At 41.4% G+C, this 25,857-nt stretch overlaps 2 protein-coding genes across 7 annotated transcripts; one reads left to right on the top strand and one right to left on the bottom strand.

Annotated features, from left to right (window-relative positions):
* Nucleotides 1-5,263: 5,263 nt before the first annotated feature.
* On the bottom strand, nt 5,264-17,145 carry LOC119489245 (YTH domain-containing family protein 1-like). Of its 5 annotated transcripts, XM_037771462.1 has the most exons (7): nt 16,662-17,142; nt 15,633-15,657; nt 13,857-14,006; nt 11,248-11,327; nt 8,841-10,484; nt 8,621-8,665; nt 5,264-7,870 (listed from the first exon to the last, which is right to left on the bottom strand). In XM_037771462.1, exons 3-7 carry the CDS (start codon nt 13,870-13,872, stop codon nt 7,844-7,846), a joined length of 1,812 nt encoding a protein of 603 aa, XP_037627390.1. In that variant the 5' UTR covers nt 13,873-14,006; nt 15,633-15,657; nt 16,662-17,142; the 3' UTR covers nt 5,264-7,843. The 5 variants fall into 5 exon arrangements, with proteins under 5 accessions (XP_037627390.1, XP_037627386.1, XP_037627389.1 ...); XM_037771458.1 differs by lacking the exon at nt 13,857-14,006 and having other exon boundaries at nt 15,585-15,657; nt 16,662-17,145; XM_037771461.1 differs by lacking the exon at nt 13,857-14,006 and having other exon boundaries at nt 16,662-17,140.
* On the top strand, nt 16,465-25,802 carry birc7 (baculoviral IAP repeat containing 7). 2 transcript variants are annotated; one of them, XM_037771464.1, is made up of 8 exons: nt 16,465-16,601; nt 20,748-21,479; nt 22,547-22,646; nt 22,804-22,885; nt 23,029-23,074; nt 23,792-24,001; nt 25,097-25,162; nt 25,454-25,802. In XM_037771464.1, exons 2-8 carry the CDS (start codon nt 20,939-20,941, stop codon nt 25,651-25,653), a joined length of 1,245 nt encoding a protein of 414 aa, XP_037627392.1. In that variant the 5' UTR covers nt 16,465-16,601; nt 20,748-20,938; the 3' UTR covers nt 25,654-25,802. The 2 variants fall into 2 exon arrangements, with proteins under 2 accessions (XP_037627392.1, XP_037627393.1); XM_037771465.1 differs by lacking the exon at nt 16,465-16,601 and adding an exon at nt 16,799-16,935 and having other exon boundaries at nt 20,746-21,479.
* The last annotated feature ends 55 nt before the right edge of the window (nt 25,803-25,857 follow it).

A 25,857-nucleotide genomic window follows, 5' to 3' on the forward strand; every position in this document is an offset into this window, starting at 1 on the left:
AAAAACATTTTTTTTTTTAAATAAAAAAAAAAAGAGGCCAGGTCGTTAAATGACATTTTAATTAAATTAAAGAAGATTTTTTTTTTAAATAAAATGACTTGAAATCGAATTCAAATTTGAACCTTGACATGGAAGCAAAATATCTGCTTTGCCAATTTCCGAAAAGAAAAGCACAGGAATGCATTTAGAAGAGCCTGATGTAGGTCATAGCACCAAAATGGCCGACAACTTATCAAGTCAACACTCGGATAAACCAAACAATAATTGTTTTAGTCAGAGCCCACAAGGGGACTACTATATTTCCAATAACTTATCACATAATCAATTAGTCTTAAGGGAATTTCCTCCGAGCTATAGTGCTAACAGTGGTGCACGAATACACACGTGAATGTGTCATATACTGTGTAACTTTAAAAATGCACCACACAAATAGTATTTTTCACCTTTTTACGCAAAATATGTAAGGATGCACGCTATACAGCAGCATATAAAAGTATTAGCCCAGACCATCGGGGATCACAGGCCTTAAGACGAATAACCCGTAAACAATGTCATCTTTTACAGATGTGGATATGTGGATGTTGCACAAAATGTTGAGTCCCAGAAGAGAAAGAATAGCATGCCAGGGATGTAGTGAAGGGTTAATTATTACATATAAGCTAATCAGAAAATCAGTTTGTTTCATTTGCAAAGTAGAATCCATCTACTTTGTTGGCCACCATTACATCTTGGTAAGAATGTAAAAGGCCAATAGGCCGTGCGTTGGCCTTTGAATGTGATCACAACATGCAGGTGTTGAAGCTTATCCACCTGTTTTATTTACCACAAGCCTGCAACATTTGTAGCAGCACGTTAGCCACTTGGTCATGCACCTGCCTATAGCTAAAACCTTCAAGGTGTCAGGTGCACATGGTGGACTGCCATGTTATGTTGCCCTTCTCCACACCATGTGATATTGCATGTGTTGGTAAATGCCAACCATCGGCTGCAACTTGTATCTGTAAGCCTAAACAGCAGTCTGCATGCATGCATGACGCGCTGCAGAAAGTCAGGCCCGTGGTTTCAAGGACATTTGGGGCTGATGAGGATTTGGTTTTAATGGGGGGGGAGGTGAGGAGAGGGGAGGGTGGGGGGGCCTGGGCCCCGGGCCATGACGTCATTGTGCGCCCATGTAATCCTCTTGCGCTGAAGCCCAATCAGCAGAGACTCGCAATTGTCTAGGATGGGAAGAGAGGGGCGCTCTAATCCGGGAGACAGAGAGGATCACACAGACCCAAAGAGAGAGAGAGAGAGAGGAGAGAGAGAGGGGGGTGATGCATCCAGGGCTGGATTGTGCCTGAAATGGGTCAGATTAAAAAGACACGAACCGACTGACTCTTGGTGGAGAGAAAAGAGGACCTTTTCTGAAGACGGAGAAGCCATTTTTTCCCACCTCAAACACGAGAAAATCAAACCTCCCGACTACTGAAACGAGCTGTAGGGAGATGCTAGGGAGAGAGCTGTGTGGCGCATAGAGGATGCTTTTTTTCCCCTCCCAGATATACAGTAAGCCTATAATGTAAGAGTAGCCATCTGTAGTGTGTCAGCTGCATGAGAGGAGAGGAGAGAGGAGAGAGGAGGCATCGCGCGTTTTTTTTTTGTCCGAGGGGCGGTGTGATCGTGGACAAGTCGGAGAACTGCATTCAAGCCAAATTGAATGGAAAATACAGCACTACTTCGCAGTGGGGATGTATGACTTCAAAAGAAATAGAGCCGTGTTGACGTGCTGCCATCGTTTTTTGCTTTCGTCTTGTTTTCCCACTGTTGTGTCTTTGTGCTTTTGGTGTCAGGCTATAATGTTGTAGATTAAGTGATTTTTTTTTTTTTGAAGGAAGGACAAAGCCTCTGTGTAGCTTTCAGCTGTCATTCTGTGGGAAGCCAAGAAGATGCGTAAAAGACGCACAGAATGAAGAGAGTAGAGAGGTGTTTTGTATAAAAGCTATATATGCTAATGAGGTTTTTTTCAGGTGCTTTTTTTCAGCATCCTTTTGATTGTGTGGTGCTTGTGGGTGCTGATGTGCCGAGCTTGTGGCGCAGTGATATCAATATTTCTATATTGCGTGCCAAATCCAAAGAGGAGAAGAATGTGGCCGTGCGCATTATTGCTGCTGTAGGCTAGAAATCGGCTTTAGATTTTGAGTGTCTACATGCATGCATGTGTGTGTGTGCGTGATCGTGTTGCAAAATCGGCTTTAGATTTGTGTGTGTGTGTGTGTGTGTGTGTGTGTGTGTGTGTGTGTGTGTGTGTGTGTGTGTACGCCGGAGCGCGCGCGTTCATGCGCACGGAGACGGGAGCTGTACTTAAATCGCAGTCATGCGGTCTGGTGTCCTGCTTGGCGGCAGATGCTGGAGGTTTGAGCGCCGGGTTGGAGGCTGCATGGCTCGGCTCGAGGAGGCGACTTGTCGAAGGAAGAAGGGTTGAAGGGTTGTCACTCTGCGTGTTCACAGCGGACCTTGATTTAATGTCCATACAATTAAGGCACGCGGTGAATGCCAAGAGAGGAATCTCCACAGCATCTTTATCTCTGCATTGTCTCATCATCATCATCATCATCATCATCATCAGGCCGCAGGCTTCATTCAGTTTCACCACTTTGACCCTTTAATGTTAGAGAGAGAGAGAAACAGGCCCATGGCTGCAGACCTACAGCAGCATGCAGGATCAAAGCTGACTGCTGGACTGTCACTCAGCTGCGCGTGAGTGTGTGCGTGTGCACGCGCAAGCATGTATGTATACGCGTGCCTATGTATGTGTGTGTGTGTGTGTTGCTTTGACTGGGTATGGGCGCAATGCGTAGTTTGATGAGGCTATTACAGCATGAAAATGAGGTTACCGCCAGTTCACTTTGACATCACGTCTTTTAGTCACAAATGTTTGTTTTTTTAAATGTCTGTTTTTTTATCTCCAGATTATTTATCGAGCAGAAAACGACGCAGGTTTACGCACAAACAATTGGACTTTCGCCAAGTGGGGGTCAATGGCCTACCTCTCTGGATTTGACAGATTTTTTGGGATTCATTTACATTTATTGTATTCTTCTTTATTACAGCTTATTTCTTTTGTAAATGTAGGACCTATATAGGGAGAGGCTTGGTTCATTTTTATGTGCGCAATTTTCGGAGTACAAATCTGTTTATTGTCAGACATATGGTCAATACATTTAAAAAGTGGGAGAGTTGAGCTTAATGTTAAAATAATGTATATTTATAATTCAAATTTACAGGACTCAAAACATTGGCTAATGCTTCTGAACCACAAATACTGCCTTGAAATTAAAACATGCAAACAATAATGTGTGTGTGTAATAATGGAAACATCCGCCGCTGTTAGTGCGTTTAATGCTCATCTTTAGGAGCGTGTGTGTGTGTGTGCGGCAGTGTAGTCTATTGGGACATGTTTGAAATATTTCTCATCAGAGAGGCCAACACTGAGGCTATACAGTCTCAGCTATATAATACATGATTTCATAAAGAGAAGTAGGCCAACAGCTCCAGTCCACCACACCTTCATTGAGTGGCTCCAACCTCAGGCCTACAGATGGCTGCAGTGTTCAGTCGGATGGAGATGGAGTCAACATATAGACATTTAAGTGATTCAATGCCACCTACAGGCCTCCTTCTGACAACGCATGTTTGGAGCTGTAGCCAAGTGAAGGACTTACACTGAATTCAATTTAATTATATAAAATGAATGAATTAATGAATAAATAAATAGCTGCACAGACTTTCATTCTAGTTTTACTAGTCATCACTGAAGGATAATATTGCATCAGATATCATCCCTCAACTGAGTATTCTTGCAGGAAAGATATTTTAAATTCAACTACAGAGGAATAATTATGGTTTTAATGACAATCTCAAAGTCTTCGATGCAGATTTTTGAAGATAAATTACATTTAGTATGAACCAATGAATAAACCAATAGGATCAAATTAACTTCATATAGGAGAATTTGGCCAAAGTTGTATTTTCTTTCTTTCACATGCAGTAACTTTCATGTAACTTAATCATGCGTTCCCATATTTGAATTGTAAACAACCATTATATAATTATAAATAACCTAAATCTGCCTCTTTTCAATCAGGAATTTGAGCATTGAGCCAAATACAAACATCATTGTAGAGACTTTGTTAGTAATATATTTATGCTACACACCAGATTGATACGAGTCTATAGCAGAGAACCTGAATGTGATATTTGCCTTTTTTTTTTGTCCAAGTTTAATGCATGCTTTGTAATAATGTGACAACAAATAAAGCCTGAGCTGCATTGACTTTTCTGCTTGTGATTATTTTATGTAGAATTGTACATGGCCGTAATGCCAATGTTGCACGTTGTATTTGCAGAACGACATCTGATGTGAATTATGGAAAACTAAAAACTTTTTTTGGATCTTGTGAGGACGATTTGGACCAAATATGACAAAAAACTACCCCCGATAATCTCTAGCAAAGAGGATGAACTCTTTTGACAGCGTATAAAGCGTTGTGTTGCATAAAATGCTTTTATATTTCACAGCCATATATCTTAAACACTAAGGAAAATCTCCACCACCATTTCATATAAGGTCACTTACAGTGTTTTAACTCCAGAGTGTGTTCTTTACTTCATTATGTGACTGGATCCATCCCACCAGCAGCTTCCCCCAAATCAGAAAAATCAGCACCACGGAGAGCTCCTGTCAAGGAAAGACAAGTGCGGAACAAGTATATTATTTGGTAAACCTGTGCTGAAAACTATTCTACATTTTCAGTGTGAAAACAGAAAGAGTACAGGGCATCTAAAGAACTGGATTATCAAAAATACATTTTGGCAAATTTGTACTTGAATTTAAGCCTAAAGCCTGTCTTTATATTTTAAATTAGCCACTAAAATGTCAAATACTGTGCACTTATGACAGATGTGCTATTTTCTATCAATCTAATATATTTTAAATACCATAGACTTTTATCCCAGGCAGCAGCGCTCCATCATATTCTGTTGTAGACCACTTGAGCCTGAGGAAACAGAGGTGTGCTTTGATAACAGTATTTACAGATACAGTAAAGTCACCTGTAATAACATGATGAAAAGCAACAACAGAAAGAAACAATTCCAGCTGAGAAAAAACCTATTAATGACATTTAAGCGCTGAGGCTGCCCTACAGAGCGTCCTCTCTTCGTATAAGGTCACTATAGGTGGCTGTTTATTCACTAATGGAGAATTCATGAGATCAAGACAAAGTAATTTCTGAATGGACAGTTTATTAAGGCTTGATTTCTTCTAGAAAGAAAAACCAAGATAGATCTTTTTGAACAAGTTATGCCCACTACAACTGTGGTCTATAAGATAATCAATGTTTTTTTATTTAATATTTCATGTCATTAATCCTTTTTGTAGTGTTGATACATATACTTTCATGGCTAACCTGACATCCCTCTATTGCAACAAACATCTTCTGACAGTTATCGTTAACGTGCACGCAAGCCCCGTACTATAATCACAACCAGTTCATGCTTCCTGAGGCAAAGACGGCTGCGGCTGCGACTCTTTAGCTTCTCACCTGCCCCTTACTGACTCTACGCTGGTTGGAGAGAGCGGTGTCGGTGAAGGCAAACATGTGAAGGGCGTTCACCGTATTGCTTGGATCAACCTAGCTATTGATTAGTGCAGGTAAAAAAGGAGAGGAGATGGAGAAGAAAGGATCCTGTTAGAGGTCTAGATTTACAAGGGATACACTGGCCAGGTAAAAAAATTACACCGCAGCTTCACACATCTGCAGTCGTGAAGCGCACGGTTCATACTCACACTTGAGTGACCTCAGCAAAGTGCAGAACTTCTGCCATCTCAACGCAATAACGGGGTTAAGTTGTGACAGAAAACAGATCATATACACCGTCTAACATAATCTGAAAAGACCAAACAAATTAATGTGAATGAGTCCAGGCCATAAGTGCCAATATTATCGGTTTCAGTTCAAATATTTCAAACAGAAAAATTGTGAATTGGGATCTGAATATTTGATCAGGGTTACCGTGAAGCAACACCAGATTTTCAACTCTTACAAATACACAAAAATGAGTAAAGATCCCTTAACATTAAAAGAGACAGCCGTGTGTATTAGCAGCACTCCTCTCGGAATCGTGGTGACCTCACAATCCACAAAATACTGAACTGACAGATTCAAACTAATCAAGAGGAGAGAGAACCTGCTGATCTCAAAACGCTCACTAACAAATTAACTGTGAAAAGACTGACAACAGAACAGGGAGGAGGGGGACACCGTCCTGAAGAGGACCGTTAACTTAACACCACTCTCACCTCACAGACAAGCTGCAGGATGGATAACAGTTTAACATTTTCCAGCAGACTTCTTATATTGCAGCTTGCCATGCGTGGGCACACACATCTATTTGTGACTGTTTTTTTGTTTTTTTAACATCCAATCTTTTTTCCGTTGACATACCTGAAAGTACTTTACTGTATCATAATCAATGGTTTCAGTCTAGAACAAACTATTATTGCAACAACAACCAAAAAACACACAGAAACCACATTTCATTCTTATTTTTTTCTTACTCGATAGTAAATCAGTTACATTAATTTTTAGGTTATACATTTTTAGGCTTTCTCCATGAATATATAGGCTCCTACGTTAAAGCTTAGCATTACGACCAACATGATAGACTTAGCAAAACCAAATTTGAGGGGGAAAAAAAACGAGAGGATTAAGACAGAATGATGGTGAATGGACAAATATGTGAACCCTCCCCCCATTTTGTGGAACAAAAAAAATGCAAAAAGCAACAATTCATTCAATGTAGCAGTTACATCATTACATAATTCTGATTATAAAACAATTTAAAATGGTGGATGCGACAATTCTCTCAGACTGGGTTGCGTACACAAGCAGAATCTCCCGATGAAACATACAAAAGACCCCTTCGAGACAAACATCTAAAAGAAAGCAAAGCAGAGGGTGTGAGGGATGTCAATAGTACAATTTTTTGACTTAAATGGTGAGAGTTCTGGTTGTGGAGGACACATCCATTATTTCTTTTTCCCAGAGGCCTTTGCAACTCCTCCTCAGAAATGTCTCAAGTCCCGTGTGACTTCACACTATCCCTGATTTCTCCAGCAGTGTCACTGTTTGAGCAGTTCTTTTGAGAAGTCACCAATAATTAGAAAAAAAAACATTAAGGCTCCAGAAAACAGGTTTCTGAAATGAAAATTGTCAGTAGTAAGCCAAAAAATAGAGATTTTGTCGATCTGAATGAAAAATAGATAAAACCGTTGAAGTTTTATTATCGCGCAGCTCCAAGTCCGACATTGCCTTTGGGATCCTCCAACCCTGTTGGCACAGTTAAACCTCTGAAGCATGGCAATGTTGCCCCCAAATGGACAAACTGGGGCAGGACACATCCGTTCCTGATTGTACTGAAATATAAAGTGGCAGATTTTTTTCTCTGTGGTGCAGTCAAACCCTGATTCAATTGGAAAGAGGCGGGGGTGGGGGCAGGAGAGAGAAAACCAGTCTGGTGAGAGAAGAGCACGAGATGGACCAGGAAGAAAAATATTTTAAAAAAAGAAACCTGAACTAAAGAGTGTGGAGGTGGCTGGGTGATACATAAATCAGCTTGTTATCCCTGCACAAGAAGTGGGTGGTACATGGGGCAAAAAAAGCACAAGTCTCGACAATGGCAGAGATTCACCAGGATTAAATAGAAAAAAAATGAAGGGCTTGGTTGCATTTTCATATTCTTCTGTCTCTTAAATCAAAAGTCCTAGTCTGTAACTGTTGATCAAGCCAAGGATAAATGTCTTCTATTGTTTATTCCTGTTTTGGCGCTCCTGAAAAAGAAGAAAACAAAAATAACATTAAACATTACATAACAGCATAGTAAACTGCAGGACATTTTGATGAGGTCTACATATATCCAATTAAAGCAGGTATCAGATTAGATTATCTAACATTTAGGGCTGTCAAAGTTAACGCGATAATAACATGTAAAAGCAAATTTGTTGCCACTAATTTGTATGCGATTTTCAAATGGGTCCCTCGACCTCTGACCTTAAGATATGTGATGAAAATGGGTTCTATGGGTACCCACGAGTCTCCCCTTTACAGACATGCCCACTTTATGATAATAAACATGCAGTTTTGGGGCAAATAGTCGAGTCAGCACACTGACACACTGACAGCTGTTGTTGCCTGTTAGGCTTGAGTTTGCTATTTTATGATTTGAGCATATTTCTATGCTAAATGCAGTACCTGTGAGGGTTTCTGGACAATATTTGTCATTGTGTTGTGTTGTTGATTGATTTACAATAATAAATATGTACATATGTTTGCATAAAGCAAGCCTATTTTCCCACTCTCATGTTGATAAGAGTATTAAATACTTGACAAATCTCCTTTTAAGGTGCATTTAATCACGTGATTAATCGCGATTAAATATTCTAATCGATTGACAGCCCTTCTAAAATTTCATCCTCACTCTGTAAACAACACAATCAAGAGCAATCATCAATAACTGTCAGAAAAAAGCCCCTAATACTCGTGGGATAGTCAACACACAAGAAAATAAGAGAGTTCTTTACCTGATCCAACCGAGAGCGGTTCTGTATCGGAGAAGGTTCAAAAGTCTGTCAAAAGGAGGAAATAAGAGGAAACAGAGAAAACAAGAATTAATCTCAGCCATAAACAGTTAAAAGAAGAAAAAAAATGAGCAAGAATACATTTATATTTTAATCAATTTTTGCCAAATAAATATTTTTGATATATTTTTAAAGGGTAACACAGTCAAAGAACTGTGCCCACCTTGCGCACCTCCTCCTCCTCCTCCTGCCTCTTCTCATAATGGGAGAAGTCATCAAAGATGGAGGTGGTGTGTTTGTAGGTGGCGATGATCTTGAGCACCTGCTTGGCCTTCTCCAGAGGAACCTCCTGGGTGTCACGGGAGTTGGTCACTGGCTTGTTGTCGTTGTTCTCCAGGCGGATGTGGCGCAGCTGGCTATTAGGCACGTCCTTAACAAACAACCAGTCCACGTCAAACTTGCCCTTCCACTTGTCCTGTGCCCAGACACCAGCACTGGTGCCGTAGTCCACTGGTGAACGCATCTCTGCCACTCCGCAGAAATGACCACTGCCGTTGACACTGAACAGAAGGTACACGGGGCCTTTAGCATTCATGGCCCGGAAGGCTGAGTCCAGCCGCTTGTTGCCATGCTCCGTGCTGCACCAGATGGAGTACTTGATGGAGCGATGGATGTCGTCCTCGGAGTAGCTCTTAATGATGAAAACACGTCCGTTCTTCAGGTTCCATTCAAAGTCCTTGGGGTTGTAGCTGTGGGAGGCACGCAGCTTGTCCAGCACCGGGTGGGACTCTCCACCAGGTCCCTGGCTGGCAGACATTTGAGGGCCACTGTTCCCACCACCAACCATACCCATCACACCACTACCGTCATGGCCAGGGCCACCCTGCCCGTAGCCTTGGTTACGGTTGCGTGGGGCAACCCAACGGGTCTGGGGTTGTGGGGGCTGGGTGTGGTTTTGGTAGGGCTGAGGTGGTGGCTGATGGTGCTGGTGATGGTGGGTCTGTAAGGCCATAGGCTGCATCTGGGGCTGCACCATAGACTGGGGAGGTGGGGGGTGCATGGGTCCTTGCTGCATGGGGGCTTGAGGTTGCATGGCATGAGGCATGCCAAGAGGCTGCTGTTGCTGCAGTGGAGCTGTGGCTACTTTAGTCACCGGGCCCTTGTCCCAGGTCCCGATGTTCATGTTGTGTTTGATGGGTGGCGGGGGAAGAGCTCCCCCTGGATTGGGCATCCCTGGCTTCACCTTAGCTTTCAGCTGCTGCGGCTTGGCGGGCTTGCTGGCTATGGCTGCCCAAGAGGTGGGTTTGGGTGGTGGCATCCCAATAGGTGTGGCTCCGTTCCCTGTGGCCGCCACCACAGGTCCACCAATCACAGACCCCACAGCCTTGATTCCCGACCCCTGGCCAGTGACATCCCCTCCGATCTTCAAGCCAACCATACCCTGCTCCAGGCTGTTCATACCGGGGGCTTTGTTGAGGGTGTCACTGTGAAAGCCCGTCTGACCATCAGGCACCAGGGTGCCCCCCAGGGAGCTGGGGGGATAGCTGTAGCTGCCGCCGTAGGCTGAACTTTGAGTCTGCTGGCCCTGGGAGCCACTTGTGCCCCAAGCAGAGAAGGCAGGGTTTTCAGGGAAAAAGTTAAACCTGTGGGGGTAGATGCTGCTTCCCAGGCCCCCCGGCTGGCCAAACACCGTGTCTGGCATGAAGTGATGGTCTCCATTACTCAAGGCTCCATAGGGGGTGAGGTATGGAATAGGGGGGTCCCCACCTGTGGACCAGGGAGCCTCACTGAGGGGATACGGAAATCCAATGGAGGGGGCGTAGTAGCTGGACAGGTAGGGGTCGGTGATGGACTGGTAGCTGTTGTTCTGGATGAATGAAGATCAGCAGAGCCACAACATTAGCAAATGACTCACAGTTTGATTAAATCAGTTCAATAATTTACATAAAACTCTCCTAGCCCTATTCTATATACAAAAATGATTTTTAATGGGTTTTTTTTTATTTTTATTTCACTTACAGGGTCAGTGTGTAGCACTTCGGTGGATCGATTAGCAGAAATGGAATATAATATTCATAACTATGTTTTCATTGGTGTATAATAACCGTAGTTCTCCGACACGCTTGCGAAACTGTGGTTACTTGAGCCACAGAGTGCAAAACTGTGGTACCACCTGCCACCGTCTGACTTCCATTGCTCCTAAAGTAGTGTTATTATGGTAAGGATGGCCGCTGAGCGAGGCGATCGGCGTTACCACGGTTTTGCACTCGGCAGCTCATGATACCGCAGTTTGGGAAATGGAGGAGTGAGCAGAGGGGTACTCAGTTGGCTGCAATCTGCAACCACACCACTAGATGCCACCAAACCCTACACACTGTCCCTTTAACATGAGTGACTAACTTAATACCATCAGAATACAATTCTGCTGAAACGATCATATCATGTTTGGTTTCTACAAATTTGTGTGTTTAGTGTTTGTTTTACACATATATAGCAGGAGTTAGCACACAGTTCAGTGCTTAGATCATCGGTTTGATTATTTTATAAGCCAATAATATCAGAAATATTTTTAGAAATCAGCATCATAATTTTCCTAACAACCGTCTTAAGATAGAGGTATTGAGCTTTACCTGAGTTGATTGACCAGTGAGATATGGCTCAAAGTCATTGTCATGGACAGTCTCCTTCTGATGCAGTGAACCATTTTGCACTGCAACAAAGCAAAATTACATTAATGTACATTTAAATATACATGTTCATTTTTGAAGACACAACAAAATGTAAAACATAATGTATAATTAATGTGGTCAGTTCCTAGGCAGCACACATTAGTTTTAAGGATAACCTTTTATAAAGATTTACTGATATTCGTCAATCAAATGATATAATCAATTTCACAAATGTTGTATTCAAATCTGTATGTCCCTCTTGTATGTGCACGTGTTCTTCCAAAATAAAAAAATCACTGAGCCATGTCAAGCCAAGCCTATCCTGGAGGTGAATCAGCCTGTGGCCTGCTGCCAACGAGGCCTGCAGGTGAAGCGTGAGTTAAGACCTGCCTGTCACTCCACCTCCTCTGCCAACTGCAGTTAATCAAAGATGACTTGAACATCATAAAAAATACATTTACAAGGCCATAACAACACCGTTGCCAACGCTAAAATTAGGGAGGAACTGACAACGCTGATTTAGCTGTAAATCATTATGTAAAGCTGTGGTTAGTGAGCAGGGCTGTACTTTAAATATTTTTAATAGTTTAAAAAAATAATTTTCCATGACCTTTTAAAGGAATATAGTACTGAAAAAAATGCATACATTGTTTTAAATATAGGCCTATGTATTTATTTATTATTATTATTTATGCATATAGCATGGATGCGGTAAGTAGGGGTGCTGAGAAGGCTGCAGCACCTCTTGAAACCAGGTATTATTAAAAAGTATTTTTGGAGGGGAAGAGGATTTGCTTTGTTTGTTTTCTGTTTATTATCATATGTAGGCTATTAGTCCAGTTAGATTCCTTATACAGACTATCGCGCATGAAAACAATGACATGTTTTAGATTAAATTTTTCAAGTGTCCCCCTGAATCCAAGTACTGACTGTCAGACAGACCCCTGGAGAGACAGTTCAATCCAGTCAGCTACAGAGTATATATGGTAACTGCTATTACTGCTGCTGTACACTGTCACTGCGGGCAGTTTGTACAATAGGATGTGTGATTTGATTTGATTATAAAACAGATCTGGCAACTAGACCTTGCTCTAAATTTGGCAAAGCAGTCATTTCATAATGTTTAAATGTACTGTACCATAGAGTGTATGGAATATGTGGACTGAAGAGTAGAGGTGATACAAAAACTTTCTTTGATCATGAAGCGTACCGTTCCTGTAGAATTCTCTGGTTTATCAGTGAAGTGTATGAACTACACTGTAGACTGGATTCTCTAGTGTGACGATCAGAGTGACGGCTGACTTATATAAACGGGTCCAGCAGCGCGGGTTGAATGCGCATCGGCAGCGTTTTTTTTTTTTTTTTTTTTTTTTTTTAAAGAGTATTCGCCTAGTCCCGCCCCTACTGTGCTGTGATTGGCGGATTATCTCGCAATGGCAACGTGCTTTAGAGCGTAGACTGTATATAAAGATGGACAAGATTGTGTGGATTTAGCGGCTAACTTGCCAATTCCACTTTCATGCTTCACTGCTTACAGATATTGAGTGCACATAGGAGAAGTTTGCCTCTGCCAGAAATCTTCTGAGGTTTAGGCAACAATCCTACTTGGTTAAGTTTAGGAAAAGATCATGGTTTGAGTTCAAATAAACCCTTTCTGTCAGAAAGCCATGAAGGCAAACTTCTCACCTACTATTTTTCTTTTGTGTTTTTTTTTGCTGCGGCGGCATGGATGTATGGACTCTACGCAACCCCGCGGTTGCATTTTAATCGCTCGATAGACTATACAGTAACTAGCAGGTAGAATAGCGATGCGCCTCACACACAAACAAACAAGCAGCTCCGCCTCACATGCATTGCACGGTTGCTACTGCAGTAATTACATACATTGCACAGAACGATTTTTTGTAGCATGTGCGACATATACTGTATGTTGCACTGTATAGCAGGATGGTATTGAGGGAAAAGTGAGACTGGAACCCCCCCCAAATATTCTTGATATATGTTTACATTTTTTGCACAATATACCTGTAGTGAATCTTGGTGGCTATAACACTTTGCAGTTAGGCCCCTCACAAAGTATTCTGTAGTCAGCTTGAAGGGACCAAAGCATAAAAATAGTCCACGGAAGCTTCTCAAGCTGTCTACTATGTTTGTTTAAAACTGTCATATTTTTTGGCAAAATATGACTTAAAGTGGCAGTAGGCAGTATATTTATGGCATCATTGGGCAATAATTCCATAACAACCTTTCAGCATATTGTAATTCAAGTGTTCTGAGAGAAAACTAAACTTCTGCACCTCATCATGGCTCTGTTTTCAGGCTTTAAAAAATCTAATCTAAACTAATCTTAAAAAAGCCTGTGACAGAAGACTTTGACCAATCATTTCAGAGAGAGAGCATTCCTATTGGCTGTGCTCCGGTCATGTGACCGGTACTTGGCGTTCCTTCAGGCCATCTCAACCTGATCTCAACATGGCTGCTGGGTCACAAACTTTCTCATTTTACAGCTAAACTGTGCACTACAAGATGATTTTGAAAACATTTGAGGCGAGAAATAGGCATTAACGTACCAGAATATTGATTCATATTTGATCAGCGCTGCCTAGTTTGACCGTTTGGTCAGAGTTTGCGAGTGATTGACAGCCGGCTCTCATAGACAGCAGATGGACAGCAGATCTCAGGTCAGTTCTGACTGTTTGTTTCCCTCCGGTCTGTGAAATCTTGTAGATGCCGTTAGGAGCACCGGAGGACACAGAGGCACATTATTTTTTTCAGGTTACCTGTTCCATGTACTACTGTCAGGATATAGCGACCGCTTTATAAAAATAACTTTTTAATCATATTTGCTCCAATCTCGCCTACTTCAGCTTTAAGGACTTTGCCTTTGTTTCAAATGAGCGCCTGCATGCCACTCTTCCATGGTCAGGACAACTCCTCTTTCCTAGTTCACTGACAACTTTGACTAATGTAGGAGCAGGAGGTGGACTATCTAATGTGCACAAACCAATATGCATGCCTTTACAGGGTGAGGATTGAGACAGAACCAGGGTATTTTAGGAATATGATTGTAAGATCCTCAGAATAAGGATGGACAGTAACACAGTGGGTTATGCTGCAAGTGAAATTTCTTCTAGATTATAAACTGACAACAATCTACCTTTTTTTTGCAAAATAGCAAATCACAACTTTCAAGGCTCCAGGGGTTGAGCGTGTAATAAATTGGGTATGACTGTGAAGCGTCTTGGTGTCTTAATGTGGTATTTTGGAGGGATTATAGATAACTTTTATCGCTTCTTGAGTGGTAAAAAAATTGTTAAATTTAGCACCAAATCTGTGTCACAAATGGTATAAACCCCAAAATTGCTGCAACAACTTATGAGACATAAGTGAGCATGGGGATGGTCATCATATACTTCCATCATAACCCCAGGAATCAAATATGTAACTGCCAAAACATTAGAAACTGCACCAATAAGCTGCCTCAATATTGTGCAGGGAAAACTGAGAATAAGCATCATGGACATTTTCTCATCATGAATACTATAAACAAACAAAGAAATTTAAGCATTTCCCCCCCACAAGCCACCTGCCCTTTTAATGACATGGTGGATGTGGTACTCTGATGTGTCTCACTGTATGTCTTTCCTAGTATGCCCCACTCAATTATTAAACCCCTGGCCCTAATATTGTTAATGTCATACTAACTTCTGCAGAACATATTCAAGGCAAATGATTTTAAGGACAAGATATTTCCCTCCAAGGATGATAGCAAATTCATTTATCATTCCAACAGGATTTAATCTGTACATTTTGTTCACACTGTGGCACACCACTGTATAAGCGTCTCGAGATAACTTCTGTTATGATTTGACGCAATATAAAAATAAATTGAATTGTATATTCAATTATGTTCACAAAATATTGTGTAGCCTGACAGTAGTGTACTGTATATCAGAGACAGCTTAAGACTCCATGAAAGGCTGGTGTATGTACAGTAATGCTGATCTGGTCAGAGATATGTCCCAATTTAAGATTGGGGGCGGAAGTAGCTCAGTCCATAGGGACTTGGCTTGGGAACCGGAGTGTTGCTGGTTCAAGTCCCTGCATGGACCAAGTACTGAGTGTGAACTGGTTGCCTCTTGGGCAGTGCCAAACCCCCAACTGTTCAGGGGCTGTCCTCTCGCTCTGACATCTCTACATGTCCTGTTTGTGCATGTGTGTATGTTCTATGTAAAATAACAGAGTGTAAAAAATGAATTTCCCCTCGGGGATTAATAAAGTGTCTGTCTTCTTCTTACTCAGATATCCAAACAAATTCGGTCCTCTGTTGTGATGCCCCAACTCACCTTTAGATGCTTGTCCCTTTGATCTCTGCATCCATTGTTGGATCATGAAAAGACAAAAAAAAAGGAGACAATGTGGTTAATTTCAGTTGATTTGGGGATTTCACACATGGTGTTAGGGCTGAGTGCAGCCTCGGTTATATCACTACTTCCTGGAGAGACGCAATGCAAAAACAAAATGTACCTAAAACGTGCTTCTCCAGTGAAAGCTGCAGATACTAACAGTTGACTACAATTTAGTGGGTTAACTTGAGTTAGTTACTTAGCCATCTAAAAATGGCTTTATAAACGTCACTAGCGTTGATTCAGCACTAAACTTGTCACACTAGTCTGGACACATTTAGGTCACCATAGAAACAAAGCTAGTGTCTCTAACCACCTTCAATAACTGAATAACGTAGCTCTGTTTAATCACGTTAACGTTAGCTCTCACGTACTCTGCCATATAGGTGGCGAGTTTTCCTGCTAACGTTAACGTTGCTGGTACAAAACCTTACCTCAGTTAAAAGATGACAACGGGTTTAATGCTAACTTAATGTCATCCTTCTTAAAATGTCCATTAAAACATCACCGTTTAACGGGAATGTAGCGTTAGTTAGCCGTTAGCTACATAGCAACCGGCCAACGGTTAGTGGCTATCTAGCACTACCGAGGAATAGCCGTTAGCTACATAGCAACCGGCCAACGGTTAGTAGCTAGCTAGCACTTCCGAGGAATAGCCGTTAGCTACTTAGCAACCGGCCAACGGTTAGTAGCTAGCTAGCACTTCCGAGGAATAGCCGTTAGCTACTTAGCAACCGGCCAACAGTTAGTGGCTTGCTAGCACTGCCGAGGAATAGCCGTTAGCTACCTAGCAACCGGCCAACGGTTAGTGGATAGCTATCTAGCACTTCCGAGGAATAGCCGTTAGCTACATAGCAACCGGCCAACGGTTCCGATGAATAGCCGTAGCCCCGTAAAATCGTTAACAAGGTAAGCTAGCTAGCTTTGCAAGCTCTCTCTCTAGCGGCGAGGTTACATCGTTCTTCCTACCTGAGGGTCAATGCTTGTGGCAGACATAATTCATTAAGCAAGTCCCTGGATTCTCACAGAGCCTGAGAGCTTGTGACTGGTTTTCCAAGCCCCCGTGATTTGAAAGCTAAGTTCAGTGCACAGTTAGCTGCTGTTGGCTACGTGTGGTGGCGGCTAGTAGTTGTAGCGCTCAGCTGGATATTTTCCGCACGTATCCCAACTTCCACACTTCAAGTCTGTCGCCTCGGATACTGGGTCCGAAAGCAGTCAGGTAGTCCTGGTATTCAAGTTAATGGTATGTGTTGCCGAGTTTGAATATGTCTGCCCTCGGTCGCCTTTTATTTAGTCTTTATTATTCCAGAGAGAGAGAGAGAGAGAACCTCCTCAGTTACGTTAAAGCCCTGTTACACTTCCCCAATGGCTGCTGCTCCATCCGGGCTTTGAGCCGCTGCAGTTCACCCTGTTCCCCAGTGGGGAGGCTACAGTTAGAGTATAGCTCATATATGTGATTTGGGATATTATAGATAAAATGAACCCTACTGATAAACATTGGTAATTTTATTTATTTATTTATTTATTTATTTGCACATATATAAAACTGCTCAAAATCCAGTCAATGAAAAAAAAAACAAGAAATGTGTCAGGAGAGGTCAATAAACAATAAACAAAAACAAAAAAGGAAGAAAGATCTAAACTAACATAATTTTAAAAATACAACAAAAGTTAAACAACAACAAGAAGTACACAAAATGTGCAGAAAAAACCTAACCAAACAGTGGAAAACAATCCAATAAAAACAATGAAATACATACAAAAGACAGTACAGAAAAAAAAGAAAATATATCTAAACATATCAAAAGATATAATTAGACATCGTTAATTAAATGTGATGATAATTTCCTTTTAAAATGTTCTAAGGATAACGAGCTCTTTCTATTCAACAAAGTGAGTATAGCATATATATATACGTGATTTGGGATATTATAGATAAAATGAACCCTACTCATAAATATTGGTATTTTATTTATTTATTTGCATATATATAAAACTGCACAAAATCCAGTCAATGAAAAAAAAAACAAGAAATGTGTCAGGACCCAATCAATATTTGTATGTGGGGCCCATATGGGTAGTTAATGGGCAGAAAAATGGGCCCTATATGGGATAGTCAATGGGTTCCATAATGACCCTGTGCCAATTGCCCTTCTGGGTTTCATAACTGGGCGTTATATGGGCCCAATCTGGGCAACGTAAACCAAAACCCATCTCGGCCCCAGGTTTAAATTGTGGGAATTACATGGCCTGAAATATGGGTTGTAAGTGGGTTTGTCCACAGTTTCCATTTTGGCCACATGCACTAATTTCCCAGTAGTGACCCAACTAGAACCCACATTGGGGAGCCCACGTGGGACCAACTTAGTTGATCCAAGTGGGACCCAGAAAAGATGCCCATTTTGGGCCCATACCCACTTGGTACCCAGGTACCCCCAGCATAACCCATGTGGTGCCCACATAACCATGTTGGCTGGGGAGAGGTCCAGAAGCCTTACAGGGTTATACAAAGGACCTCCCCCCAACCCCAGGAGAAAAATAAACAATAACAAAAAAAAGGAAGAAAGATCAAAACTAACATAATTTAAAAAATTCAACAAAAGTTAGACAACAACAAGAAGTACACAAAATGTGCAGAAAAAACCTAACCAAACAGTGGAAAACAATCCAGTAAAAACAATGAAATACATACAAAAAACAGTACAGAAGAAAAGAAAATGTATCTGAACATATCAAAAGATAATTAGACATCATGAATTAAATGTGATGATAATATCCTTTTAAAATGTTCTAAGGATAACGAGCTCTTGATAACATGTATTTTTGGTGATCCATATTTGTACACCACGATATCTGAGGGAGTACTGGCCATGTTTTGTTTTGTAAAAAGGCAGGTGAAGATGATTAACCTGTCTAGTATTATGTGAATGAATTTGAGAATTGGATTTAAAGAAGTTGCTAAACGATGATGGTAAAGAAGAAGGCAAGACTTAAAAGGTACTTAAAAGTTTGCTTTTCTTTTTACTGACATTGGTGCTATTTTCAGCTATTTCTGTGGGTGTAAACAACGCCAGGGGGGCTATCAGCAGACTGTGTGTGGTTTTTACAGCAGGGCCCCCTTAGATCTAACACAGTTTAGCTCATGTGAGATTTACTGGAATGTAAAAATGAAACAAGATAGAAAAAGACCACAGTAAAAATAAGCAAACTTAGATGTATAAGGTATCAGTCAAATCCCTCATATGGTTACAGTCCAGCATCCAGCTCTTTTTGGCCGGTGACCCCACTGAGATCATGGATGTATTTAGAGATTGACACTGAGATAGACAGAAAATTATGGCTAGGTCGAAACGTATAACTGTAAAATATAACTCTTATGTCATGTCAATTTCAGCATGACTATAATTATCATGAACTGGTTAGGTTCTGGCCTGCAATAACTTACAGTAGTTATTACACCCTTTCACCACCAGGAGGCAGCAATGATGCACCCACATCCAGTTAAATTCTGTCAAAGGTCAAACCTATATCGTAACTATTAACTTTCAGGATTTTTTTATTCATAATGCTGATAGTATATAGAGCAGATAGTTGTGTAGTGTATGTATGACTCATGGCTGGCTATTTCAAATGTTAACATCCCAAAATTACAAAATATTTGGCCTTTTAACAAATATAGACATACATACAAGCTTTTAACACAACAACAAATCCCAAAAAGAAGGATAAAATGGTGCACCTCTGACTACACAACATATTATTTTATGTGTTTAACTAGTTAGCTCTTTCATCCTCACTATTAATCTTACAAACTCAACCCAGCGATATGGGGATTCAAAGATAGTAAAATAGCAGACTCTATACAGAACAGAGCTGCACGCTGTTGTTTTAGGTGTTCATAAGTTTGCTCCTACTTTGGCTGTTCAGGGTGATATGGTTTGGATTCCTGGTTCAATAATGCCAAAATGTGAAATGATAAGACTGTGGAATTGTTTGCCTAATATGTCACAATACAGAATTAATAAGAAGGTTTTTCTTAGGAGTAAATCACATAATGCTCCATGGGATACAGAACTTCATGCTGTTTTTGAGGAAGCCAAATTGCAATATATGTATAGTAATCATTAATCATGCAGCATGAACACAATTAGAAGAAAGTTACTTGCTAGATTTGAAGAAAAATGGTTGAAAAATATACTGTTAAAACCCAAATTATGAACATATATTCAAATCAAGCACAATTATGGCACTGAATCTTATGTTCTGGCAAATTTATCAAGGAGTCAAAGGTCTTTAGTTGCACAGTTAAGAACAGGAATCCTTCCTCTGGCCCTTGAAGTAGTAGTAGATTTAAAAACCTCCAGGAGGACAACAGGTTGTGCAAAGTATGCAGGTAAGGAGAAGTTGAAAATGAATCACATTTTCTTTTGTATTTTCCAAACTATGATGAATTAAGAAATTCCATTTTTAAATGAAATGTCTGTTCAACATCCAGAAATGTTTGGTGCTCGGTGATGACAAAATGGAATGGCTATTTCATTTGAATGCTTATTAATTGGCTACTTTTGTTTCTCAAGCTTGGAAAAAACATCAGGATGGTTTATTTGATTAGTATTATTGTGATTTATGTTGCTACTCTGGTTTCTGCCTTTGTCTTTTCTTTATTTTCTAAATAATAGTGTCTTGTTAGCCCATTTGGGCTGGACATATTATTTATGCATGACACAATAATAATCAATCAAATCAAATCCTGTAGGCCCTTGAAGACACAAATACCACCCAATAGAGGAAAAGATCAGAGTGAACACCTGTAGAAATAAGAGCCACTTCTGTGCTTGTAATACTTTGAAAGGTCAAGTTTTCTTTCTCATATGACATGACATCTTTGGGCGTTTGTTGAAATCCCTGTATTCTTGTAGAGTTATAGGTTAAAATGATTGTTTTTTTGTTATATGTATCATCTTTGTGCTTAATTGTATTTTAAATAGCTTTAGCTCTATTAGTTGTTAGGCCATAGTATTCTTTTGAAATGCTTTCCATGTTTTTTCCTAAGAGGCGGAGCAACATGGCCTGTTTAGGCTTTCATTCATGCAAGGATCAATGAGCATACGTTCTGGCATTTGGTGGCTTTTCTGGAAAGCAGTCTCCTGTAGGCCGCTGTGCAGGCCCCCGCAGCTGATCATATTATTTCAGCTGGTGTGCTGCACTCACCTTCAGTGCGCGCTCCACTATGGACGGCAAAAGAGATGACTGGCACAGGACAAGAAGAGAAAGGAAAACCTACATGCCACAGAATGACGGATGACAGGAGTACCACGCTGCACATCCTGGAGGAGCCTCAGATGCGAAGAGAAGGGGAGAGACTTCGAACTTTTCACAGCTGGCCAGCAGGTGCACCTGTCACATCTGGAGACCTGGTCAAGGCGGGCTTCTTCTTTCTAGGCCCCGGAGATAAAGTCCAGTGTTTCTGCTGTGGAGGGATTTTAAGATGTTGGGTACACGGGGACAGCCCGGCCACCGAGCACAAGAGGCATTTCCCCACTTGCAGTTTCATGCTGGGCAGAGATGTGGGAAATATTCCACTCCAAGTTGGATCCTCCGACTCTGTGGACGGCCAGCTGTTGAGCCAGCTCCAGAGGATGACTATGGATGACCAGGGGACAGCTGGCCAAGCGGTCTACCCGGAGATGGAGGCGGAGGATTCCAGGCTCACCACTTTCCACAACTGGCCCTCCGAGGCCTCAATCCAGCCAGATGTTCTCGTCAGAGCAGGATTTTTCTACACAGGTACTCATTGTCTCAATACATTCATATCCTCCTTCTTTAAGGTCTTAATATTTAGCAACATTCGAGTGTCCGTGATCAGTGAAATATTCAGCACTGACCCAGTCGCTGCTAGAGTGACCTCTCTTTGTGAGAGAGTTCATGGAACAATTATCCTGCTGAGTCATGATGTTGTGGACAGAACAACCTGGACAAAGCTGGGGCTGCTAAAGAAGAAGTAGGCTTCCACAGCTTCAGGCAATACACAATATCATGAAAACCAATGCAAAATAATAAGTGACCCTGCAATGGGTAGTGTTTTTATGAACCTACTAGTGAAGGATGACCATGTCTCCCACTTTATGAGGGACTGCACAGCATTTTTATCCTTTGTCCTGTGTCCCCCATATTAATACTATGTCCCACATTTTGATCGGCTCTAGTTTTCAAAAGTCAAACCACTGCAGGACAGACGCTTTTCTAAAATCTGGCTTTTATCCAACAGCTGTGAAGAAAGCAGGAAAGGCTGTCATCACGTGGGTTAAGTGCAGGTTAACCTGTCTTTGCTACGTACGCTATGGCCAACGGGGAAAAGTCACAAGCTATGCAGATTTAGGCAGAATATGATGGAAACTACCACAAAGAAAAGGAAATGCAGCTACAACAAAGACTGTTAAACTACTTATAACTGGAAGGTGGAAGGTGATTCTCAAAGAGTTCTTGCAAAATGAGTTATTTTTCAACCAGAGGGCAAAGCATAGAGACATTACAAGCTAAGGAAAGAATAGAAATGTTTATTTTTTTAAGTTATATAGACATTATATCAAAAGTGAAGACTACTTCTCAGCCTTGGTAATGTGTCCCACATTGTCCCACACAAATATACTCTTTGTCCCACATTTTGGTTTGTTGCGATCTGGTCACCTTATACTAGTGTTAGTTTTGTTGAGACAGAAAGGGTTTGATTCACCTTTATTGTAATTTCTTACAGGTTTTAGTTTGTGCATGGGTCTGATTTGTGTAAAGCTGTAGAGATTCGCAGAGCTTCTGTCATTAGACTCTTCTCACAGTCGTCCTGTACATCCCAACAGGTCACGGCGACAACGTCAAATGCTTCTACTGTGATGGAGGGCTGAGGAACTGGGAGCCAGGAGACGACCCCTGGCAGGAACATGCCAAGTGGTTTCCACGGTAACAGCAGGACTTGTCACACAAGGCAGATATAGACCTCGGTTGAATTTGTCTATTTTTGCACTGGCAAATGAACATGTTTTCTAAATATAGGCAAGTTTGTTTTCTGTATTTACGCTTTAGCAGATTATAAAACAGCATTTTAATATTTCTCTAGATGTGAGTTTTTAATCCAGACGAGAGGGCAGGAGTATATCAGCAACATACAGGATGCTCATTTCCATCTGGGTGAGACTGTGGTGAGAGCTTTTATTCCTCCTATCTGCTCAGAATAAAGTCTGTTTGGCACACAGCAGCCATTATAATCATGATAAGTGACAGTTTGTCATTGCTGCATTTAAATCAGTCATTTAAAAATTAAAAAATATGATTGCTTTTCTAGGGTGGATCACAGACAACCACAGGCAGAGATATCGGATCCAGAAATGGTAAGTCATGTAAAATTGAAACAAGGCAGGGAGGGATGGGTATGTACCATGAAAGAACCTTTATCCCTACCAAGTAGACCTGGATAACAAGATAACAGCCCGCTTTGATGCTGATAATTATCTTTGTGTTGTGCCGCAGTGCAAAGAATCAAAGCGTCAACATCCACTCCTGCATGTTCACACCAAAGGGGAAAGGTGGAGCAAACATCATGAGTTGCATTACACAGGCTGTGTCAATGGAGAAAATAAAAGCTGCAACCAGTTCATTCAATTATTCTTAGATCAACCCGGTGCGAACCATTTGCACAAAACATACCTTGCAACACAGCATTACTTAAAGTCTCAAATGAGACTCTGAACAGACTCTCAGGTCCATTACTTTGCTTTGGGAGGCTGCTGAATATGTTCAATTACCTGAGCTAATGTTTGCTACAGGATTGCAGTAATTAGGGAGTGCTATGGAAACCATTTGTTGCCAATGGTTGCAGGGCAATTATTCCATACAATGGAGGAATTACAATTATAATCATTTTCAGCAGAGGTGATCTGCTGTTTGAAATGTTAATATATTGACAGGCAAAGGTAAGCTGCACATGTTGTCCTTAATTTCCCCACTTAATCGAACAAGTTCCTTAAAGTTAATTTAACACCCCGTGGATGTGTTTTTATGTCACTGGTCTTGTCTTCCTCACTTCTTCCCTCCCTCTCACCTCCCAGATGTGGTCGGAGGTCTGGGGGCTTCTTCGGCCATGCTCTCTCCCGTGGTGCAGACTGTGCTGCAGATGGGCTTTGAAGCCAGCCTGGTGGAGAGTCTGGTCCAGACCAAGTTCCTTCTGTCAGGTCAGCACTACACGTCTGTATCTGCCCTGGTCACTGACGTACTGCAGGCGGAGCAGGAGGAGAGACAGAGGGCGCCACAGAGCAGAGGTAACAGCCAGTAGTGGAGAGTAACAAGTACATTTACTCAAGTAGGGTGCTTTAGTACATTTCTGTGGTACTTGTACTTTGCTATTTCCATTTTCTGCTACTTCTACTGCATTACAATTCAGAGGAAAATATTGTACTTTTTACTCAACTACATTAATCAGCTATATTAACTACTTACTTTTCAAGATTAATGTTTATTTTAAAATACAATACAATATTAAAGATTAAACCAGTGGTTTCCAACCTTTTTGGCTCGTGATCTCTTACAAGCAAACTGTTTGGTTGGTTGGGGCCTCTTACTTTTACTTTTGATACTTTAAACGTACAAAAGAGTGCGTAGGATTTGGCGGCATGTAGTGGTGAGGTGACCTGAACTGAGTACCCCTCCGCTCACTCCTTCCTTTCCAAGACTGCGGTAACGTTGGTCCAAGTTTACTTCCTGTCAGCTACTAAACATTGCAAACATACCACGTTTTGCACTCTACAACTCACGTTACCGCAGTTTCACAAGTGCGTCTGAGAACTACGGTGGCCTTCAGGTAACATAAAAACGTGAAAGGCTCTCCCTTGAGGCAGTGTTTGGTTTGTCCGTCCTGGGCTACTGTAGAAACATGGCGGAGCAACATGGCGGAGCAACATGACGGCTTCCGTGAAGAGGACCCGCTCCCTAGATATGAAGGACTCATTTTAAGCTAACGAAAACACAATTCTTAGTTTCAGGTGATTGTACACCTGGTGTATAAGGTCCCCCTTTATGTTACACACTGTTCCTTTCAGTACTTTTTTAAAAATGACGCTTTTGTACTTTTACTTAAGTAATATTTTAAATGCAGCACTCTAACTTGTAATAAAGTATATTTACATTTTTGTATTGGTACTTTTACTCAAGTAAAGGATCTGAATACTTCTTCCACCACTGGTAACTAGATGTATAAGTGATTAGCATGCTGAACACCTGTCCTTTTACACAGTAACCTCTTCAAGTAGCCTACAATCTGCCAATTCATTTTTTATGAGCACAATTATTATAACCAAAATATCAATGGTAAAATGGATGTCTAAGTTTGTAATGTGTTTTTCTTTTGTGTCCTTCAGAGCCAGAGACGAGGCAGGCCTCCAGTGCTGGAAATGTGAGGACACCAACACCCATCAGAGAGAAAGGTCAGAGGTCAACACCTATAGACCTTTTCATGCCATTCTGTTGCTAGGGCAACAGCTTTGGTCCAAGTTTACTTCCTGTCAGCTACTAACCATTGCAAAAGGAAATACAAAGGGGCTCATTGATGTTGTCAAGTTTGAAACTGTTGAAAAAGCAACTTTTGTGCTTGTAACACTTTTCAGAATCAATAACACCATTGAGCTGCTGACATATGACTGCTCTATCCTGCAGACACAACACTCGGCTTGTACATGGCGCGAGTGTGCTCATCTGATTTGTGGTTTCTCCAACAGTGAAGGACCCGAGCCCAGAGGAGCTGCTGAGGCAGCTGCAGGAGGAGAGGACCTGCAAGGTGTGCATGGACAAACTGGTGTCCATCGTCTTCATCCCCTGTGGTCATTTGGTGGTGTGTGGCGATTGCGCCGCCAGCCTGCGTCACTGCCCCATCTGCAGAGCCGTCATCAGAGGCAGCGTTCGTGCTTTCATGTCCTGAGGCTGCAGTGAGAAGCCACTGTTATACAGGAGATGTATGAGTGGCCTTGAGTTTTCCTCTGTACTCATTTTACCTTGAATATAAAGATTATTGCTGGTTGCTTGTCAGAGTTTACAGATCATTTTCTATTATAAACATTTTAAGCTGTTCAATATGTGTACGGTCATTATTGTTTCTTTACGTCTACTGAATGACACACAATAT

This window comes from Sebastes umbrosus, chromosome 6, assembly GCF_015220745.1.
Source record: "Sebastes umbrosus isolate fSebUmb1 chromosome 6, fSebUmb1.pri, whole genome shotgun sequence".
Taxonomy (NCBI): Eukaryota; Metazoa; Chordata; class Actinopteri; order Perciformes; family Sebastidae; genus Sebastes; species Sebastes umbrosus.

Coding starts and splice junctions, on each gene's coding strand:
- birc7 (XM_037771464.1), top strand. CDS start 20,939: ATGACTGGCACAGGACAAGAAGAGAAAGGAAAACCTACATGCCACAGA. Junction 24,002..25,096: donor GAGGGCGCCACAGAGCAGAG/GTAACAGCCAGT, acceptor TGTGTCCTTCAG/AGCCAGAGACGAGGCAGGCC. Junction 25,163..25,453: donor AACACCCATCAGAGAGAAAG/GTCAGAGGTCAA, acceptor TTTCTCCAACAG/TGAAGGACCCGAGCCCAGAG.
- LOC119489245 (XM_037771458.1), bottom strand. CDS start 16,688: ATGTCTGCCACAAGCATTGACCCTCAG. Junction 10,485..11,247: donor TCACTGGTCAATCAACTCAG/GTAAAGCTCAAT, acceptor TCATTCATCCAG/AACAACAGCTACCAGTCCAT. Junction 7,871..8,620: donor ACCGCTCTCGGTTGGATCAG/GTAAAGAACTCT, acceptor CTTCTTTTTCAG/GAGCGCCAAAACAGGAATAA.